Source organism: Halteromyces radiatus, assembly GCF_025201355.1.
Source record: "Halteromyces radiatus strain CBS 162.75 chromosome Unknown BX664scaffold_7, whole genome shotgun sequence".
Classification (NCBI taxonomy): domain Eukaryota; kingdom Fungi; phylum Mucoromycota; class Mucoromycetes; order Mucorales; family Cunninghamellaceae; genus Halteromyces; species Halteromyces radiatus.
Window position 1 is genome coordinate 88,149 of NW_026251693.1, and position 21,511 is coordinate 109,659.

At 33.7% G+C, this 21,511-nt stretch overlaps 7 protein-coding genes across 7 annotated transcripts; 3 read left to right on the top strand and 4 right to left on the bottom strand.

Moving 5' to 3' along the window:
- Window positions 1-56: 56 nt before the first annotated feature.
- On the bottom strand, window positions 57-4,657 carry BX664DRAFT_338921 (uncharacterized protein). The gene is made up of 7 exons (XM_051546534.1): window positions 3,941-4,657; window positions 3,214-3,869; window positions 3,007-3,140; window positions 2,663-2,932; window positions 2,376-2,576; window positions 607-2,296; window positions 57-533 (listed from the first exon to the last, which is right to left on the bottom strand). Exons 1-7 carry the CDS (start codon window positions 4,489-4,491, stop codon window positions 421-423), a joined length of 3,615 nt encoding a protein of 1,204 aa, XP_051397377.1. The 5' UTR covers window positions 4,492-4,657; the 3' UTR covers window positions 57-420.
- Window positions 4,658-4,831: 174 nt separating this feature from the next.
- Window positions 4,832-11,895, top strand: BX664DRAFT_387876 (uncharacterized protein). The gene is made up of 12 exons (XM_051549413.1): window positions 4,832-4,900; window positions 4,994-5,087; window positions 5,155-5,409; window positions 5,506-6,478; window positions 6,550-7,180; window positions 7,255-8,939; window positions 9,246-10,454; window positions 10,534-10,623; window positions 10,693-10,797; window positions 10,867-11,080; window positions 11,174-11,323; window positions 11,395-11,895. The coding sequence occupies exons 2-12, from the start codon at window positions 5,065-5,067 to the stop codon at window positions 11,589-11,591; spliced, it is 5,532 nt and encodes a 1,843-aa protein (XP_051397378.1). The 5' UTR covers window positions 4,832-4,900; window positions 4,994-5,064; the 3' UTR covers window positions 11,592-11,895.
- A 373-nt stretch (window positions 11,896-12,268) lies between these two features.
- On the bottom strand, window positions 12,269-14,040 carry BX664DRAFT_338927 (fructose-1,6-bisphosphatase). Its single transcript, XM_051546535.1, has 7 exons — window positions 13,886-14,040; window positions 13,667-13,770; window positions 13,312-13,570; window positions 13,120-13,221; window positions 12,953-13,024; window positions 12,703-12,862; window positions 12,269-12,597 (listed from the first exon to the last, which is right to left on the bottom strand). Exons 1-7 carry the CDS (start codon window positions 13,961-13,963, stop codon window positions 12,368-12,370), a joined length of 1,005 nt encoding a protein of 334 aa, XP_051397379.1. The 5' UTR covers window positions 13,964-14,040; the 3' UTR covers window positions 12,269-12,367.
- A 1,088-nt stretch (window positions 14,041-15,128) lies between these two features.
- Window positions 15,129-17,028, top strand: BX664DRAFT_268156 (DDHD domain-containing protein; the record flags this gene model as incomplete). The annotated part of the gene is made up of 4 exons (XM_051540979.1): window positions 15,129-15,381; window positions 15,486-15,721; window positions 16,000-16,191; window positions 16,642-17,028. The coding sequence occupies 4 exons, from the start codon at window positions 15,129-15,131 to the stop codon at window positions 17,026-17,028; spliced, it is 1,068 nt and encodes a 355-aa protein (XP_051397380.1).
- Window positions 17,029-17,652: 624 nt separating this feature from the next.
- On the bottom strand, window positions 17,653-18,854 carry BX664DRAFT_387879 (uncharacterized protein). Its single transcript, XM_051549414.1, has 2 exons — window positions 18,687-18,854; window positions 17,653-18,610 (listed from the first exon to the last, which is right to left on the bottom strand). The coding sequence occupies exons 1-2, from the start codon at window positions 18,795-18,797 to the stop codon at window positions 17,675-17,677; spliced, it is 1,047 nt and encodes a 348-aa protein (XP_051397381.1). The 5' UTR covers window positions 18,798-18,854; the 3' UTR covers window positions 17,653-17,674.
- A 129-nt stretch (window positions 18,855-18,983) lies between these two features.
- Window positions 18,984-20,192, bottom strand: BX664DRAFT_338930 (ras family-domain-containing protein). The gene is made up of 6 exons (XM_051546536.1): window positions 20,048-20,192; window positions 19,906-19,989; window positions 19,739-19,833; window positions 19,611-19,667; window positions 19,272-19,554; window positions 18,984-19,204 (listed from the first exon to the last, which is right to left on the bottom strand). The coding sequence occupies exons 1-6, from the start codon at window positions 20,127-20,129 to the stop codon at window positions 19,044-19,046; spliced, it is 762 nt and encodes a 253-aa protein (XP_051397382.1). The 5' UTR covers window positions 20,130-20,192; the 3' UTR covers window positions 18,984-19,043.
- Window positions 20,193-20,278: 86 nt separating this feature from the next.
- On the top strand, window positions 20,279-21,173 carry BX664DRAFT_338934 (phosphatidylethanolamine-binding protein). Its single transcript, XM_051546537.1, has 4 exons — window positions 20,279-20,449; window positions 20,519-20,679; window positions 20,738-20,813; window positions 20,879-21,173. The coding sequence occupies exons 1-4, from the start codon at window positions 20,383-20,385 to the stop codon at window positions 21,124-21,126; spliced, it is 552 nt and encodes a 183-aa protein (XP_051397383.1). The 5' UTR covers window positions 20,279-20,382; the 3' UTR covers window positions 21,127-21,173.
- Window positions 21,174-21,511: the final 338 nt, after the last annotated feature.

Consider the following 21,511-nt stretch of genomic DNA (forward strand, 5'->3'; position numbering starts at 1 on the left):
CTAATATTCACTACCAAAAAAAAAAAAAAAAAAAAAAAAAAAGAATCATCATGATGATAAGAGCCAAGTACGAGAGAGAGAGAGAGAGAAGTCAACCAAAAAAGATCATCAAAAAAGATATGTTTGTTCAAGTGATTATTGCTTTTGAGTAGGACATTGGATGCGGAATTGTATAAATGTTTTATGCAATGATTTATTTGATGTATATTTATATAAAGACTACACTAACCAATAGAGTACGTAGCTAATATGTAGTAGGTAATCGGTATCATGATTCTTCTTCAAGCGCGTTTTCTTGTTCTTCAATGATTTGTTCTTCATAATTGTCAGATTGCCTTCGGCGTTTATAGAACAACAGGTACGCTGCTTTGGTCTAATTGAAAGAAGCAATTATAATCATTAACAATGTATTTCCCTTTTTTAATATATTATCCTATATTTTACCTTGGCATCCTTTTGTTCTACTTTGCTGACGTGAGAATCATCAAAATTGTACCATTCACCATCTTGCCAATTTTGGGCATAAGCAGTATCTATAGATATACAAAAAAAAAGATCAGCAATTATTCCATTTTCAATAAAAAAGAAAAAAAAAATGAAACTTACAATGACCACCACCCATACCACCAAAGTGATTATCCACAGCATAAAGATCATAAATAAAACGGTCTTCCTTAGCGATAGAGTCAACATTCTTCACGCCAAGTACACGGTCGGTCATATCCAATTCTTCCATGGGAAAATCAATAAACGCATCAATCTTGTCACGTAAAGTTCTAGTATGGCTAAAGCGTTTCAGATGGACCACCATGATTTCTGGTAGATGCCAAATGTCGAATTTCTTGGTGGCACGTTGATGTTCTTTGCATTGAGGACAGTACCAAAGATCTTCTTCACTGAGTTGTTCTTCCTTGGTGAATTCATCTAAACAATCCATAAGTGTAACATTGCGATTACGCTCCTTTTCATCAGATTCAGCATCAGGATCAGCAATATCGTCGATTTCCTTCCAGCCGGCGTCGCTTACGTTGCAAGAATTGCTTCCATAATTCATAGGTTCAAGTGATTTACCAATACCAAATAATTCTTGTGCCTTCTTTAAACGCCAATCTAACATAATTCCTTCGCCTTGTCTAATAACCGTTCGTGGTGGAGGGCGTCGTGGCGGTACATGTGGTGGTGGAGGTGGAGAAGATGGCGTTGATAAGATGGGAGATGCTGATTGTATAGTAACCGATTTATCCTGAGAGTTCGATTTTTCAAAGATCATGCTACTAGTAGAGCTCGTCTCGCTACTGGTGTCATCACTATTGTTGTTTGTTACTGTTATTGCCGCATCTGGTGTCATCGTTGTATCATCGTTATTCCATTCTGAGGCAACATCCGCTACAACATCATTGTCATAGTCGTCTATAGAGGCTTGATTTGGTGAAATCATATTGTTGTCGTTATTGTTATCCATAGTATCATCCATTGATTCCTTGTTGTTTCTATTATTTTCGTAGTCTCGTCTCGCCTTTTCATATTCAATCCGTTCAGCATTTTCCTTGATAAACCTTTCGTTAAGATCTTCGAGAGAACCAGATCTCCAAGAAGAGATGCTTGTTGGTATAAGATCATCAAGATCAGAGCTGTAGTTGTTTTCAGAGAATACCTTCATAGTGAATAGGTTGTTGATGGGTTCAAGTTGACGTCCTCCAGCAGCAGTCACTGCAGCCGCTGTTCGAATAAGTTTGGGTTGCTGATCCACAGTATCAATATCCATGCTCTCTCTATTGTCATCTTCTATTTCTTCGTTTTCAGGAAGAGTTGGTGATGCGGGTGACATGGGTGTAATGGCATCATCAATGATTGAAGCTTGAGATGGTCGTCGTACTTCTTCAAAAAGTTTCACCATGGTGTAACGTTCCACGTGTTTGGTAATCAATCTGTATACATTTTCAGGGCAAATGGCATCCTTGGCCTGCATAGCGAGTATCACGGGTCCACCAAATTGACCATAGTTATATTGATTTTCAGTATCAAGTCGTGAGGCACAATAGGCAGGGAAAACAATCCATTTTTCACCATCAAATTCATCATCCTCATCCATAGTATCACCAGATTCAATAGCAGAGGAACCAAGTCTGGATCTAATTGAAAAGCGCGGTTGACGTCTTGTATGAGGAGAACGTGAAGGCACAGGTCCAGGTAATTGATATACATAAATAATGTCTGACAGTCCAATTGACGCAACGAGTTCATATTCCGGGAACACCTTGTAAATTTTGTTGTTGAATATTTCTACCACAAAGAGCTACAAAAAAAAAAAAAAAAGGAATTAATACATGTCCTTATTTTTTTTTTCTTAAAATATCAAAATATTATATATTTACCGTGGATGGATCGTCAACATTCACTTGTTTCGCAACAGCATCTTTGAGATTCTTGAAGCTTGCATCCTTATCAAGAGTAATGGTCATACGTTGTGGAGTGATAGAAGGATCATAGGGAACATATACAAGTTGAGTTTTTCGTTTCTTTTGTATTGGGAGAGGTAAGGATAAATACATAAAAGGGTCAAACGTTACCGAAACCTAAAAGTAAACAATAACAAAGAATGATTTAGATCCATCATGTACACCATACTCTTTTTTTTAAAAAAAAATATATATATATATACCTTGTGGCAAACATTACAAATCAAACGACTCTTGAATTGTCCTTGAAAGAGGTCGACAATGATGGAATCATTTCTAGCCTTGTGATAATCCCAACTTGTTTTCGCAATTTCTTCATCGGTCATATTGTCAAAATCAGGCATTTCTATATATGGTTTCTTGAGGATTCGATTCATATCTTCATGTAGACCATCTAATAAAAATGCCAACAATTCTTGAGAATCATGTTGTTGATAACCAGTAAAAGTAGGATTGAAACGACTGATAGTATACTAAATCATTCATAATAAATAAATAAATAAATAAATAAGCAAATATACTGTATTGTTGATTTCTTTTCACTTACTTTGAAATCTCTAGGAGCTATACTTGCTGTTGTACCACTCCAAAGTTTTTCAATCAATGATCCATAATTTTCTGCAATTTCACCATTCATGCCTAATGGATTGTCCCGATTCAGATCTTCTTTGTAATTTCCAGCTATTTGTGAATGGAATATTAGTTGAGTTGATACTTTTTTTTTATTTTATTTTTTTTATTTTATTTTCCTTACCCAAGAACCATTTTGTCAATTGCATTGTATTGCTAAGGCATTGTAAGGCCGAATTCATGAAGCATGTATTACCAAGATTGGATAAACCACAAATACCTTGTTGTCGTGATACTGGTGCACTTTTTCCAATCCAAGAAGAACCAAAATCACTATCATCATTGTTCCTATTACCATATAAATTGTTGTTGTAACCAATGGAAAGAGGACCTGCTGTTGTCGAATTTAGTATAGAATCAGTGTTATCTTGAGATAGATTGATGACCAAGATGCCGCTAGCCAAGGATAAATCGGAGATTGTTTTGTAGTCTTCATCAAGGTTAATTCGTTCAGCATCACGGAGGACAGAAGTAGAAACGAAAGGAGAGTTTGAAGTGGAACTCAGAGTGGTAGGAAGATCATCATCTAATCGCCAAAGTTCAAAATCCACATCTTGAGCCAAATCAAAAGCATTCAGAAAAGTATTCTTCATATCCATCACCAAAGTTTTCCTTGAAAGGCTAATGGTTGGACATTTTTCCAAAGAAGAGTTGTTGTTTTGTGATGATGTGGCCAAATATATTTTGAATGTTGGAGGATAAATTTCAATCATAGTTTCTTTATTGACTTCGCCTTCGGTAATGACATATCTTGGGATAGGATCTACTGAGATACCATACCTATATATGAATGATTTTTTTTTTTTGATTAGATTATACTATTTAAATAAAAAAATAAAATTATATTTTACCATTTCTCCAGGGAAAGCCAAGCCAATTCAGGTACACAGGTGTAATCTTCCCCTTCAACCAAATCTGGTAATAATTGATTCTTGTTGGAGTTGAGGACTGAGCTATTGTCGACAGGGCCAGGAGCAGTTTGAGAACCTAAAAGTTGAGTATTGACCATTGGACTTGCCATACGTTTACAATATTGTTTCCACCTTGACATCCAAGAATTAGCTACCAAATACCAAGTATCACCTTCTTTCATGGTAGAGTTTTTAAGTGTCTCCAAGTAATCAATTTGTTCAGTAGGAGGTAGATCGGATATTTCTAGACAGGTCGAGATATCATTGTCATTACAGTCCCAACCAGCAACAGCGTTTTCAAGTTGTTCATCGTCAGTTTCGTCCATTGTTACTGCGGTAGTACGTTGTTGTTGTATTGTTATTTCAATATCACTACCAAAACTTGTTTCTCTAGCACGTTTTGCTGATAATGGACTATAATTTTCTGTTGGAGTCATGTCTATTGAAGATGTAGGAGATGAAGGCTCACTAGAATCATTTTGGTGGGTCATAACTTCGGATCGGTGTCGTTTGGATGGTGATTCTGATCCTCGACTACTTCTTTTCACTATATTTTCCACCTTGTCTTGAATTTTGAGGTGTAAGGATGAAGATTGTAAGAAGAAGAAGAAGAAGAAAAAAAGGGGGGAAGAGTTGAAGAAGGGGGAAGAAAAAAAAGAACTGTAGAGAAATCAAAAAAAAAAAAAAAAAAAAATCAAAAAAAAAAAATGACGAACCAAAAAGAATCGCGTTTTAAATTTTTTTTGACTGTCACGAACGACTAAGATGAGCCTTAATGCAGCCTTTTCCTTTTTTTTTTTTTTTCTTCTCTTCTCTCTTCCTTTTTCTTTTCATTTCTTTATCAAAAAAAAATAAAAATAAAAATAAAATAAAATAAAACTATTCTGATACCGCTAATAGGTAATATAGAAAAATAAAATATTTGAAAGTTTCTTGTTAGAATAAAAAAGTTATATATTTATACCATGTTGCTAACATTTTTTTTTTTTACAGTAAAATATATACTTTCTTGATCGACTGGATTCTTGAAAAAAATAAGGACTTGTATCTAAACTGTTATAAAGATGGCTGGCGTTGGAAAAGAAAGGTATACTTAAAAACACTATTATTGATAATAGTGGTAGTAATACTAATACTCTCCTTAATTTATATAGCAGACGACGCAAACAACCTGATATATCTACTGCTAAATCCGATACAGGCAACCCTATTCAACCCGGTTTCTCGTCTTCCCGACCACAACTTGGAAAACGCAAAAATACAAAGAAAGCTGATATAGGCTCCTTGGATCGACCTCGACCAAAAGTCTTCAAGTCACAACAAAAGACTCCTGATACCTCAAAACCCCCTTCTACGTCAACAAGATCCAAAGGGAAAGCCAAGGCTGATAATCATTCAACTTCCAAAACGTAAATACCAACTTTTTTTTTTTTTGAGCCACTCCAATAAGAAACCAGTTCATAGCCTCTAACCTTTTTTATTCCCATTATTATTATTATTATTAGTCAATCTTCAGCCTCCTCCAGGGTGTCATCTGATAGTATGGATATGGACAAAACTAAAGTTACATCTGATAGATTCACTGATAAGGCCTTGATGGAAGTAGAACATGACATCCATAGTCAAGACAATGAAATGGACTCTTTTGCTGAAAATGAAGACATGTTGGTTATGGATGAATCAGGCATGATGAACTATGGTAATAGTAGTGACGATGACCACGACCAAAACGAAGGTGACTGGCATACCTATTTTGAAGATGATAATGAAGATATGGACGACTTTTTTGATGGTAAAAATGACGATAACGACGATAATGACGACGAATTCTTCAAAAGTGGACAAACAAGTCATATATCCAAAAATGATAGCGACTCTGATGACGATAATCATAACGATAATTCCATCAATAGTGACAGTAGAAATGACGATATGGATGCCGATGATCATTCTCAGGATGACATGGATGATTTGGATGATGCCGATGTTGGTAGATTATCACGTCTCCGCCGTAATTTGGGATTACATATGCATGATCTATTTGGTGGTGTCATGTCTGGAATGTCTGGCCAATTTCGCAACATTTTGGAAAATCTATCAAACAGTGACGATCAAACTCAACAACTTATCGCTCTTCAAGAACTAGCGGAAACTCTCTCAATCAGCAGTGAAGAAAATTTGACCGGCTTTTTCCAATGTGATGCCTTTGTGAAGGAACTTGTCAAGATTATGAAAGGTTCTAATGCAGATCCTACTCTTGGTGCTACAGAAGATGATATGATGCTCGCTATTGCTTTGAGTGAGCAATATGGTGGAGGAAATCCTGAATTGATGTTACTTGCTTGTCGATGTCTATCAAACTTGTTAGATGTTCTACCATCGGCTGCATCAAGTGTAGTATCCCATGGTGCTATTGAAGTATTATGCGACAAATTGAAATCCATTCAATATATTGATCTTGCTGAACAAGCTCTTGGGGTAATTATCAAACTAAAATTGTCAATTCACCGGTATTTTGATGGCTCACTTTTTTTTTTTTTTTTCCTTAGGCTTTGGAAAAGGTTGCAAGTCAGGTACCTCAGGCTGTGATTCAGAATGGTGGTCTAAGCGCTTCTCTCATGTACTTTGACTTTTTCAGTATACACTCTCAACGTACAGCGTTACAAACAGCTTCTCATTGTATGCGAAATATTGGTGTGGATTCATCTTCTCAAGTTCTGGAAATTATACCGATCCTTACAAATACTTTAACCTACTCAGATCGTACAGTGATCGAACTTACTTGTTTATGTTGGGCAAGATTGGCCGAAAGTTACCGATCAAATCCTACTGCTTTTGAAAAGGTGATCTCTATGGATGTATTAAAGACAATGATCGGTCTTCTCCCTGTTTCTGGAAACTCAAATGCTGTTCGATCTGGTACCTTCAATGATATCTTACGTGTCTTTCGATGTGTTTCCAAGGCATCCCCAGAACTTGGATATCAACTTTTGAATCTTGATATTGTTGGATACTTTTATCAAATTCTTACTGGTGCTCATAATCTCCCTCCATCAAATGAAGTCCTGCATACTGGTACTCCTGCTTCTCTAGCTATGATATCTTTGGACAACAAATGGCGTGACTCTCTATATACGGTATTGAAGATCATCATTGATTTACTTCCTCCTTTGCCAAAAAGTAAGGAAAAAAATAATACTAGACTTGGATCTTTTTGTTTCTCATCCATTTTTTATTTTTTTTTATTTTTAAAGATGAAATTTTTAGTTGGAAACGTTTTCAAGGAACAGAACCTGTAGCTTTACGAACCAGATCTGCAAAGTCAATTCAACCAGAATCATTGTCACAACCATCATCACCAACTTCGACTTCTTCATCATCACCACCATCACCTTCATCTTCGTTAGCTTCACAATCAGGACAATCTATTGAAAATGCATCTCCAGATCCTCGAATTCAACTCTTCAAAGAAAATTCAGAACTTTTACAGCGAATTGGCTTTATTTTATTCCCTTTACTATTGGAAATTTATTCTTCAACTGTGAATTTACGTGTTAGACAATTGGTGACTCATATCTTGGTCAAATTGGTCTTCTTTATGGACAGTGATGCTTTGAAAATTGTCCTCAAGCATGTGAATTTATCTGGGTTCCTGGTGGGTTTATTAGCTCAACAAGAACAAACTACTTTTGTGATAGATGCTCTTTTTCAAGCAGAATTCTTACTGGAGAAACTACCGGATGTCTACTATATATTATTCCAGCGTGAAGGTGTTTACTATGAAATCAATACATTGGCGAACAAAAGCTTGGTAGAAGAAGGTGTTTCTGCGAAAATGCATCAATCTTTAGAAGGTACTATTCTGGCTCCGTCAATTGATGATTTATCTATGATATCCGAAACAAATAGTGAATCAGGACAGTCTTCAACTCAATCAACATCACAATCCATGGAGGAGAGGTTGTTCACTGATAGCCCTATTCTTGCTTCAAATCAACGACGATCTGCACGTTCGGATACAAGTCAACAAATGTCCAACTTACTGGAACGTAGCTTTATGATGAGGAGACTTCAAAAAAATCGGTCTCGTTTAGAAACGCATCCTTCAACAATGTCATCGATCAGAGAAGGTGAAGCTGGAATTGGACATGGTGCACTTCGGAGGTTTGTCATTCAACTGGCTCAGCATTTTATCAAGATTTACTCAACTGCTCAACAAACTGATAGGGCTGATCCTCTTATCAACAGCTTACATAAATTACAACAATTTGGACAAGGACTTGTTGGAACAACGGATGATCCAGCAGCACGCAACATTTTGGAAAACTTTGTATCCTATATTGATGGATCTACTATTGGCATCAGTGGATTTGAATTACTCCGATCTGGTATGCTAGAGGCTTTATTGGGATATCTTACTCAATCTAACGACGGTGATAAACGACAAATTCAATATATGGCATCTGTGAATCAACGAAGGCAAACATTTTACTCTGTGTTCATGGAGACACTCAAATTAAATGAAGAAGAAGAAAACGGTATGATGGCTTCTCCTTCTCTGCGACTTCTTGTGAAACGTCTAGAAGATCTTTTCACACAATTTGAAAGATTTGAAGTAGTATCGCCTTTGGGTTCCTCTTTATCATCAAGTGATAGTATCCGAAATCCTGTACATTTATTAGCCAAGCAAATCCGAATTAGGCTGACTGGACAAGGACCTGGAATCCCAGCAGAATATCAGCATTTGATGGTGGCCACCCATGCAGTTGCAACCTTCCGTGTTTTGGAAGAATATTTACTGGCTCATATTCATGATCCAAATGATATTCTGATGACTGACAAAACGATCTGTGCAGACGAAGAAGAAGACTTTGATGATGACGAAAAGACATCTCCTCCAGAACAAATGAATTTAGATGATGACGAACAAAATTCAAAGGTATTTTTTTTTTTTTGAAAGGATTATTCTACTCCTTTATTTACTCACTTTTTTTGTTCATTACAATAGGATAATACTATTCTCAAGAATGGAAAATCTATCTCAAGAAGGACATCTTCCCGCCAAGCAACACTTCGGAAATCTATATCATCGTCATCATCATCATCATCATCATCATCATCATCATCATCACCATCATTATCGAGATCAGCATCAAAAACGAAAACTGCAACAGCATCATCATCATCAACATCAAAAACCAAATCAAAATTAAATACTCGCCAAAAAGGAAAATGGAAGATACAGTTTTATATGGAAGGTACTATGATATCCAGTGACTCGACAGTATATGGCGCCATTCACAGAAATGAAATAAGAAAACAAAATCAATCAGATCCTCAGACGACAAATCATCCTATTTGGTCAACAGCATACCCAGTTACTTACAAACGCGTTTTTGTTACAGACGATACTGATATTACCAAGAAAGCGGAAAATTCATCATTACAACAAACCGACAATTCACAGCTTCCCAAGCAATTGCCCGATATGGATGCAATTTGTTTGAACATATTACGATTACTGAAAGAACTGGCGACATTGAGTGGAGCATGGGAAGCCATCAATCAATCACCTTCGGCCATAATAACAACAACAGAAACTCCTTCTCTGGTACCAATGACTGAATTCGTGAATAGAAAATTGGCAGCCAAGATGCAACGACAATTAGAAGAACCTTTGATTGTGGCAAGTTCATGTCTTCCGGAATGGGTATACTACTTTATGGGAAACTATCCGTTTTTATTTCCATTCGATGTACGACACTTATTTATACAGAGCACGTCTTTTGGTTATTCCCGGCTGATTGCAAGATGGCAAAGTATGCAAATGCGAAATAACACTCAAAATGGACAGAGACATGATGGTCAAGGAGGGTATACGAATGATAGTGGGTCTGGACGAAGTATTGAAGGTGGATCATCACAACAACAGCAACAACAGCCAACATTAGGACGTATGGAACGAAAGAAAGTGATGGTGAAACGAAATCAAATTTTGGAATATACCATCAAGATAATGCGACTTTTTGGTAACTCTCAACCTGTATTGGAGATTGAATACGTGGATGAAGAAGGTACTGGTCTCGGTCCAACTTTGGAATTTTATTCACTGGCTTCCAAGGAATTTAGTAAGCAATCTACAAATATGTGGAGACAAGATGACGATATTAGTGACATTGATGATGCCAAGATGACTCTTTCCGGTGTGAATACATCTTCTGAAGAAGAAGTAAACAAAGATATATATGTAGTGGCGAAGCGAGGACTTTTCCCAGCTCCATTATCAAGATACAAGGATACCAGATCTAGGAAAAAGATCATTCAATTATTCAAGACACTCGGTCAATTTGTTGCTAAAGCGATGCTGGACTTTCGGATTATTGATATTCCCTTTAGCGTGGCTTTCTTCAAATTACTTCTTCATGATGATGTGACTCCGTTAGAAATATTGAAGGTAACAAAAAAGAGATAAAAGAAATGATAACATGATAACCAATTATTATTATTTTTTCTTTCTTTCTTATTCTCTGTAGGAAATTGATCCCACCCTTGCAAGATCTGTGTCTCACTTACAAGCCTATGTAGATAAGAAACATTTGATGGAACAAGACATAAGTTTAAAGGTATGACAGTTTATTCAAAAAAAAAAAAAGATTCTAAGAACTTATTCACTTTTTTTCTTTTTAACTTAGTCTGATCAAATTCAAGCTATCGAAAACATTACAATCAATGGTGCCAAAATTCAAGATTTATGCTTAGACTTTACTTTACCAGGGTATCCAAATATCGAACTGAAGGTAACAACAAAAAAAAAATCTTCTTTTTATTTTTCCTATAATTCATTTCATCCTTTAAATTCTATTTAGCGTGGTGGGTCTCAAATACCTGTGACAATGGATAATGTAGAAGAATATATATATCTTTTGACAGACATGATAGCTGGATCTGGAATCAAAGAACAAATATCGGCATTCCGTGATGGATTCAGTGGACTATTCCCTATTGAAGATCTCAAAGTACTTACTTGTGAAGAATTGGTATCTCTCTTTGGTGCTGCAAATGAAGATTGGTCATACGCAAGTAAGTCAGAAAATATGCATGATATTCATGAAAAAAAAAACTCACCTTATGATCATTATTTTTTTTTTGATATTAAATAATAAAAATGAATAGCTTTATTGGATACTATCAAGGCAGATCATGGATATACAATGGAAAGCAACACGGTCAAGCATCTTCTGGAGGTGCTTTCTGAAATGACTAATGAAGAAAAACGTGAATTTTTACAATTTACCACAGGATCCCCACGATTGCCAATTGGAGGTATAATGAGACTGAGTAAAAGGTATTATGACACCACTGACGTTTTTTTTTTTTTTTTTTTTTTGGAATAGGATGGAAAGCAATGCGACCTATGTTTACTGTTGTCCGGAAGAATTGCGAAGCACCATTAGTTGCGGATGATTATTTACCATCGGTGATGACATGTGCCAATTATCTCAAGATGCCAGATTATTCCACCAAGGCTATTCTGCGAAAACAATTATTCAAGTCTATGCAAGAAGGGAAAAATAGCTTTTTACTTTCGTGATCGATGGATTTCATACTCTCCTTCCCCTTTATATATTCATATTTTTGTATTCATGTACCCCTTAGGACGATATCTCATTTTTATTTCCCCCCACTCATTTGTACATCTTTTATCAACACCTCTTTTTTTTTCATAGTGAATTTTCACTTATTCAAAATAGTGTGTAAATTCAATATCACTTACATCTTTTCGCTTAGTTTTTCCCCCCTTCCAATTGATAGCATACATATGACTGTGTAAACTCAAAAATAAAAATTTTATTTTACTTTGTGACAATGCTTGATGATCAGTAATAGTATCCATACACAGAAAATTAAACCTTTTATATATATTATATATATATATGTATAACAATAAAGAAAAAGGGTCCAGTATACTCAAACATGTCATTGTCAATAAGGTTGCACGTACATATATTCGATAGTTGTTTAAGTTTTAATATGAACTCATTTTTTATATTAAAAAGATCGTCATTGTTTAATAATGTGCATATCATTATTATTCCGTATATCGACATAAAGTAACCATCATAGGACATGAGCCATCATAAATATCATCTATCATCCCATACTATACAAAAAAAAACAATTACATCGATGCATAGAGAGAGAGATCGTATATGCATTTTCTTTTTTTTTTTTTAGGGGTGAGTCTAGAGATATCATTGGTCATTAAGATTTTTTTTTGGGGGGGGGAATAGAAAAAATCAGTTTATTTATTTGAATGGACAATAAAATATTTGCATACTCTACAAGTAAAACTATTTTGTTTCTACTCTATTGATTCTTGTAATATGATTCCAATTCTTCCACATCTTCCTTTGAACCCAACCAAATACCAGATCGATCGTGAATATGTTCTGGGATGAGATCCAAAGCGCTTTGTGTTCCAGTTGTTGCCTTGCCACCAGCTTGTTCAATCAAAAATGCCATAGGGAATACTTCATATAGAATACGAAGTTTTCCTTTCTTTGATTTGGAATCAGCAGGATAACCAAAAATACCACCTATATCAAAAAAAAACATTAGCATAAATTACTTTTTTTCTTTTTTTCCCCATATTTTTTAAAAAAAGAAAATAGTCCGAAAAAAGAAAGTATGTGTAACGTTACCATAAAGTAAAGTTCGGTGAATATCGGATACCATGGAGCCAACATAACGAGCACTGTATTTTTGTTTGACATGATCTACATACTTCTTGCAAGGTTCATCAAAGTATTTGTAATTTCCTTCATTGACAGAGTAAATCTTTCCTCGACTAGGTAAAACAATCTAAAAAAAAAAAAAATATTATTTGAGATAAGCGGATAATAAAAAAAAACATCTAGATTTTCTTTTTTCTTTTTTTTCTTTTGAATTTACGTTTGGGTGGGTCATGATAAATTCACCAATAGCAGGATCCAAAGTAAAACCGTTAACACCATTACCGACAGACTAAAAAAAGAAATCATAATTAAAAATCCCTCTCCTTCTCATAGTGATTCCGTTCCGTTTCGATTTTTTTTTTTTTTTTTTTAGTCATTCATTACCAAAATCATTTCACAGTAAGAACCATACATACAATAACCAGCAGCAATCAATTCACGTCCACTTCGAATACAATCTGACATATCAGGGTTTTCTTCATCTTTCTATAAAACAAATAGGGGTCATCAAGAAAAAGAAAAAAAAATATATTAGTCAATATTTTCAAAAAAAAAAAAAAAAATCTACCCACTTACCACTTTGAAAATACCAAAAATAGTACCAATGGATACCCCACAATCAATATTTGAGGAACCATCCAAAGGATCAAAGGTGACGACATATTTTCCACGTTCATGAGGATTCTTGATAATCATTGCATTTTCATCTTCTTCAGATACAAGAAGACGAGCTTTTCCAGAAGCAATTAAAGAATTACGAAAGATATCGTTGGCTAATACATCAAGTTTCTTGACATCTTCACCTTGTACATTCGCAGTTCCTGTCAATCCCAATCTATTCAATCAAACTTTTATTAGTAAACACTCCCATCTTATTTTTTTTCTCCCTTTCCTCCCTTCCCTCCTCTTTTTTTTTCGAGTTCAAACTTACAAGTTGATCAAACCAGCTTGTTTGACTTTTGAAGCCACAAACTTGCATCCGAATTGAATAGCAGTCAAAAGAATAGTCAAATCACCAGAAGCTTCAGGTACTTCCTGTAAAAAAAAAAAAAATAGGAGTTATGATTGAGTAAAAATAGAAGACTCAATAAAAAAAAAACGCGGGGTGTATGGGGAGAGGAGTATTTTTTTTTTTATTTTTTTTTATTACCTGTTGTTGAGATAAGACCCAACGAGTTAAGGTGACTAAATCTTCACCTTTACCGATCTTAATTTCGTCAAAGGACATGATAAGTAATATTTATTTATATATAGATTGAAAAGAGAGAGAGAGAAAAAGAAGAAGAAGGAAAAGAAAGAAAAAAAGAAAAATTGATATTTTTTATGTATAGAAATAAGCGGAGTCGCTTTATGAATATGGAGAATCTCGGACAGACAGACATATGAAAAACGATACTCTGTCCGCGGATACACATTTTTACATATTGAAAGAAATCATTTTGGTTTTTTTTTACATTTATTCATTATAAACAATAAGTTGCCACCCTTTTTTGGAATACACTGGATTATTTTATTTTTTTTTTGTATTTATCAGTACTCCTTTTATTGTTTCCCCTATTGCAGTTCTTCTTTAAAGTTAATCCCATCATTATATAACAACAACTATAAAAACAACATCAAGTTGTTACCTGCATATATTACTTGTAAAGATAATCCCTTCACTCCTTTATCGAAATAACATTTCTGTTGTTTTCATCTGACAAATAAATAAAAAAAAATAAAAAATAAAAAATAAAAAATAAAAGAAATAAAAAAAAAATAAAAAAATAAAAAATCTTTTGGTTCAGGAGTTACCAAAGGAGGTCCTTTTTTTTTTTTGATCTTTGTAGTCAAGTAAGGGTGGCAAACCTTTATAAACATTTTCTTTTTTTTTTTATTTCTTTTTCTTTTTCTTTTATTTGAAATTCTTTTTCTTTTTCTTTTTCTTTTTTCAGATTGTTCTTTTTTTTATATATGATTTATGATACTTATCCTGATCTTGCCATACCAACTGGGAGCGGTAATTGAATACATATATATTTTTTTTTTTTTTTTGCATTTATTTTATCGGTTCCTTATCTTTTTTTTTTTTTTTTTTTTTTTTTTTGTTTCTAAAAGGCGAAGAAATTCATTCTGTTTGGGAACAAGACAATAATGTAATTGATCATGTTATTTTTGTTATTCATGTAAGATAAATAAATTATTATATAAATATTATATTGTAATATTTATTAATAATAATAATAATATATAGGGTATTGGTCAACAAACTGAACGTTTTGGTTATTTTGAACAACATAGTAAGTTATTTTTTTATTTTATATATATATATACAAAAATATTTTAATATTTTGAATTCAATTTTTCTAGTGGAAACTATTCGATCTACTATATGTGAAGTATTACAAGCACGTATGCCATACCGAGATATTCGTATTCAACTCATTCCTATTGAATGGCATAAACATATTCATGAACAAACAGACGAATCTTTGAATAATATTAGTCTCAAAAATATTCCTGGTATGCGTTTGGTTGGTAACGATTATATTATGGACGGTCTTTATTATCTTGCTAAAGATAGACAACAAACTATTATTACCCATGTCACACGTACTTTTAACGAAGCATATCATGAATTTATTGATTCTCATCCTACTTTTCAAGGTAACATTGGTATCTTTGGTTATTCGTAAGTGAATAAATGTATTTATTTGATATATTTTTATTTTATTCTTATTTTTAACACTTTTTTTTTTTAAGTTTGGGAGGTTTGATTACTTGGGATATATTAGCTCATCAACGTTCAATCACTACTATGGAAGAACAAGCTCAACTCGATAAATTAGACCTGAACGTACCTCATTTAGATTTCAAACCTCAATTTTTATTTGGTGTGGGTTGTCCATTAGGTGCTTTCCTTAATATTCGTAATCAAGATCCAAAACTATATTGTCCTGATTCCTCTACCGTTTTTGAAAATATTTATCATCCTTGTGATCCTTTGGTAAGTTAACCCTTTATCTCCTTCTCTTCTTTTTCTTTTTCTTCTTCTTCTTCTTCTCCTTCCTTCCTCCTTTTGTCACAAAAAAAAAACTCCTATATTTCTCCTTGTATACTTGTTCTTCTATATCTCTTCTCCCCCTATCTATCTATCGATTTTATTCACTACTCTGTTCTTCTCAAGTTATCTCCTTTTTTTATTTTTATTTTTATTTTTTATTTTTATTTTTTTTTTTTACTAATACGATAACTCATTTTTATATGTATATTTATATCCAATAGGCTTATCGCGTGGAACCATTATATCATCCTGAATGTCGACATCATGATAGTGTTCAAGTAGAATCTGCCATACCGAATGATGCATCAACACCTATATTCTCATCTCTGACCGATTGGGTAACTTCATGGTTCAAACGATCAAATGAAAAACTTCAAGATGATATTCAAGTTTCAAGTACCCCTCAGTCTCCCGTCAATGGTTTGAATAGTATCGCCACTACTACATCGACTTCTCCTTGGACTCCCCCTCAAACTCCTACTCTTGTCAAAGACTCCATGTCCCTCATTGCCACCACCACGTCCAACAGTAACAATCTTCACTATAATAACGGCAACCATCCTCACTATTCTTCACCCCCTGCTCCTCACATGCGTGGAAACAATGTATTGGATTCAAATGATGATAACAATATGGAAAGCAAATCTAGCGAATCCAATGATCGAACTACTTTATTATCATCTGTCGGTGCTTTATTCCAATATATCTCTCCTCGTGCCTCTTTTGATCGAGATTCGGCTCTTGGTTCGGATATTGAAGAAGATCATGAAGAAGAAGATGATGAAAACAACGATACAACATTCTTGAATCCATTGGACACAGGATGTTCATCATCTTCCTTATTCAACAAACGCAATACCAAGAAAAAATCAAGTATCAAAGCAAGTAATATGCCACCTGTTAGTCAATTGTCTATGCCGACCATGAATGATCCCAATATGTTATATCGTCGTCGACAAAGTCAGATCTATGATTCGCCACAATCTTGGATGATGGAAAAGAAGAAACGACGTCAATCCTTACCCAACCTTCATCGATCTCCTCGTATTTCGTCTTTGGAAGAAGATACCATGTTATTGCAAAGTTTACCAGGGAGTCGTCGAGTGGATTATGCATTACAACCTGGTCCCATGTTTGGTGGCATGATTTCAAATCAATATCTTCTTGGTCTTCAAGCTCACTTTTCTTATTGGAACAACAAGGATATGTTATGGCATATGGTGGATCAATTGGATAATGCTATTCATTAGATTGGTGATTCCCCTCTTCACCTCCTATATCAAGCTTATCTCCCTTCCTCTTTTTGGTGCTTTAGTTTTCATTATATACATACCTATATTTATATATCCTTCCTCTTCTTCTTCTTTTTTTTTTTTGTTGTTCCTATTATTTATCATTCTTTTGTGTCAAACTGCTGTAGTATCTTCTTCCGTCCACCCCCTCCTTTTTTTTTTTTTTTGTCATTAGTTCTAATCTACCTATTCGTCCAGTTACTTCCCCATCATTTCCTTTTTTCTTTATCCCTCACATCTCGTCCCCCCTTCCTTTTTTTTTTCCTTCCTTTTTTCAAAGGTAATATCTATTTATCACTGCTACACAACTGATTCAATATTATAATAAAAAAAAATAAAACACAATAAAAAGACAACATTTTTTTTTCCTTTATTGAATATATCTATCTATCTATTTATCTATCTATCCAAGGTGATGTAAAAAAACTAGTTTGACATTCTATAGTTGGATACTAAACTTTCATCATCCATCCCCTTTTTTTTTTTTTTTCCTTCAGCCAGATACTAATCTAAATTGTCCATAATGCCCGTTGCCAAAATGAAAATAGAGAAACAACGATGCTGAGTCCAAAATGATGATGAGGAGGATGGGTTGGATGCTGTATTATTGTTGGATATGTTGAGCGAGACGAGTGACTTCCTCTATAGCGGCCACGGTGGATGGTGAATAGTGAGCAGTTTCATTGTCATTTTTATTGTCCATGATAGCATGTCGTTTACCGTCATCTTGTTGTAATCCAGTTGCAAAATCTGTTGGTGTCGTCCAAGGGTAATCCATCAATGGATCATAATAAGAAGGTCCACTATTTCCTGCCACAGTCAAATAATACAGATCATTGTGTCCTTGTTGTGATGTCGTAGGGTAATAAGAAACCAAATGTTGTTGTTGCTGTTGTTGTTGTTGTATTGGATACGTGGGTTGAACTTGAGAAGAACCAAGTGGTAAGAAAGGAGTCATCTGTTGTAATGGAGAGGTTGCCGAGTACATGGTCATCATGCCAGAATTGGATGCCGTTTTCGTTGCCGAGAATGTAGTTAAATCTGTTGAAGTAGGTACTGAGGATGAAGATGAGGATGAATTACCAAATTTGGTTGTTCTTGTAGAGAATCGCTTTTTACTATTTGATGATCGTTGTGGTTGTTGTTGCTGTTGTTGTTGTTGTTTTGCTTCTTTTGTTTGATTTCTCTTTGTCCTAGCTATTCTTTGTTCACCACGAAGACGAAGCTGTGCCAGAATGGTTCTTGATTCTTGTACTTCTTGTTCTGTTTTACTGAGATGAGATCTTAACATTTCTTCTTGATCACTTTCATTGGTTGAATGAAAAGAGGAAGTGGCCAAGCTGGATAAAAGCATTTCACGGTAATCATTCATATCCGCTTCTATTTGTCGAATATGTTGCTCCAATCGTGATAGATGATCTATATAAGGATCGACATGATGAGGTTGAGTATTGCGTGAACGTCGTGAACTAGGATAAGAACAGGATGATCCTGTGCTTTGACATCGTGTACAATAAGGATGAGCTCCATCACAACGTACCTTTATTTCAATTAAAAAAAAAAAAAAGCGTTGGTCAGTTGATGACTGATGATTTTTTTTTTTTTTTGGGAGTTACCTTTTTATGGTGACATCTGAAGCATGCAATAGGTGCTCTAGGACGTTTCATTTGTTGTTTTCGTGATTGATAATGTTGACTAGTAGAAGAATACTTTGAAGTTTTTATCATATAAAAGGAAAGAAGAAGAAGAAGAAAAAGGAAAAGAAAGAAATAAAAATAAAAAAAAAATCCAGAAAAGCTTATACGGTCATTTGGAATTCCGCTTTGTACCTTTGGGCGAGTTTGATATTTATGCAGGAATCACAACGGGGAGATCAATACCATCATTCATTCAATTATATATATAAAGTCATACAAAATAGTAATAATCAATATTTATTTTAAAAATAATAATAATAATAATGCGAAACTATTTCAACAAGCACATCCATTCGATCTTGTTTCGCCTGTTGTATTACCAAGAGTTAAATTCACATTATTGTTACCATGTTGATTAAGTATTGAAGAAGAAGTAGCAGATTTATTTCCACCTGGAGGTCTTATAGGTGTAAGGTATTCAATAGGTACATTTTTGGCTTTATATATATAAAAAGAGGGTTGTTAGTAACAAAAAAAAAAAAATAGGAGTCATCATCATTTTACCTATTTCTGTAAATACTTTTTCTACATTGATATTTAAACGAGCACTTGTTTCAAAAAATAATAATGCACATTCTGCAGCGTATTTTGATGCTTCTTCTGTTGATACTTCACGTTCTTGATGTTCTTCATGTTCAGCAAAATCAAAGTTTTCATTATCCAAAGGAGTCTCTTGTTCTAAAGAATCGCATAAATCAATCTTGTTTCCAACTAGTGCAATTACAATATGTGGAGGAGCTTGACGTTGTAATTCACGAATCCAAATCTTTGCTCTTCCAAACGTTGCCTATAATATAAAATGATAAATGATCGTATTTGAACTGTATTTATTTAATAATTTACCTGTTTTGATACATCATACATTACTATAGCAGTTTGAGCACCACGATAATACATTGGCTTATATAAAATAAAATAAAATAAAAAAGTGATTTAATCATATATATTTAGCTTTCCTTTTTATCATTTACAGCTAATGAATGGAAGCGTTCTTGACCAGCAGTATCCCAACAATTCATTTTGATCATCCTATCTTCTATTCTAAACGTTTTTGTAAGAAAACCAGCTAATAAGAATAATAATAATAATAACTTTGTTAGTTCATCACATTTATAACTATCCTTTTTTATTATATTACCTCCAACTGTAGGTTCACGTTTTTCGGTAAAGTTGTTGTTCACAAATCGATGAAGGAAAGAAGTTTTACCAACTGCAGATTCACCTATAAAAAGAATATACTTTTTTATACTTTGATAGAATTCTAATAAAAATAAGTTTACCTAATAAAACTAATTTGAGTTGATGTTCTGGAGTTTCATTTCTATCAGTTATTGACTGAATATCTTCAGTAGATGTAGACATGATATATAATATGCAAACAAAAAAAGGAGTAAGTAAGAAAAGAAAGAAAGAAAGAAAAAAAAAAAGGTGCGGCGGAATATAAAAAAAAAAAGATGACCATAAAACCAACCAATGTAAAGAAAAGTTTCACCACGGGTCTTTCTCAATTTTTTTTTTTTTCACTCATGCCAAATTTTGTTGTTTCATATTGGCGTATATTTTTTTCTTTTTTCTTTTCTTTTTCCTCTTATTTTCAAACACTTTATTGTATACAATGCCACTTTTTACTTTTGATATGAATATGCAACATGCTTTGAAACAAGCTGGAATCATTCCTGATGGTAAAGAATAAAAAAGTAAAAAAATAAAAAAGAATAAATAACAACTAAATATTCGTTTTTTTTTAATAGTTATTGATGAAGGTTTTCAACCTAAAACACTTTTATCTGTCAAATATCCTGATGAAGAAGTAGCTATTGGTAATCATCTTACTACAAATCAAACAGCAGAAGCTCCTCAAGTTCAATTTGTTACTGAAGATAATGAAGATAATGAATATACTCTATTCATGGTAAAAAATCTCATTTTTTTTTTTTAGTATATATTATTTATCTTTATTTATTCAATAGGTCGATCCTGATGCTCCATCACGAACAAATCCTAAAAATGGACCTTGGCGTCATTGGGTGGCAGTAAATATTCCTGGTAATTATCTAAAAGAAGCAATAAAGGAATTTGTTTTAAAAATGGAAGAATTATTATTTTTATAGGTAATCAACAAGATAAAGCAACTGCAGCATCTTCTCAATTGACCAACTATTTGGGACCAGCACCTCCACCTGGTACAGGCGATCATCGATATGTTTTTTTACTTTATAAACAACCTAACAAGAATATCAAGTTTGAATCTTTATCCCAAAGTGTTCAAGAACGCAGAAGTTTTGATTACAAAAAATATGCTTTGACTCATCAACTTGAACTTGTAGGTGTCAACTTTTTTTATTGCTCTGTTTCGTAGTTATTATTTAGTATTCAATTAAATAAAATATATATATATATATATTATGTATGTGTTTATTTTTGTCATTTCCATATTTGTAAATGACTAACTATCACTGATAAAAGAAAAAAAAAAGGGGGTTTATGAGATTGAAAAAGATCTTGGGTTATGATTGGCTGGTATACAAAAAAAAAGAAGAAGTGTGAATAAGTGTAACTATAGATCTAATAAAGACATTGACTTTGTATTTAAAACAAAAGATCAAATAAACTAGATAACATAAATTGATAAGTAAATAAATCTAAAAGTTTAAATATACATGTGACAGTCAAAAAAAAAAAAAAGAAAAAAAATCGTCTTACTGATAAGGAAAGAGATGATGATCTAATATCATACTAGAAAT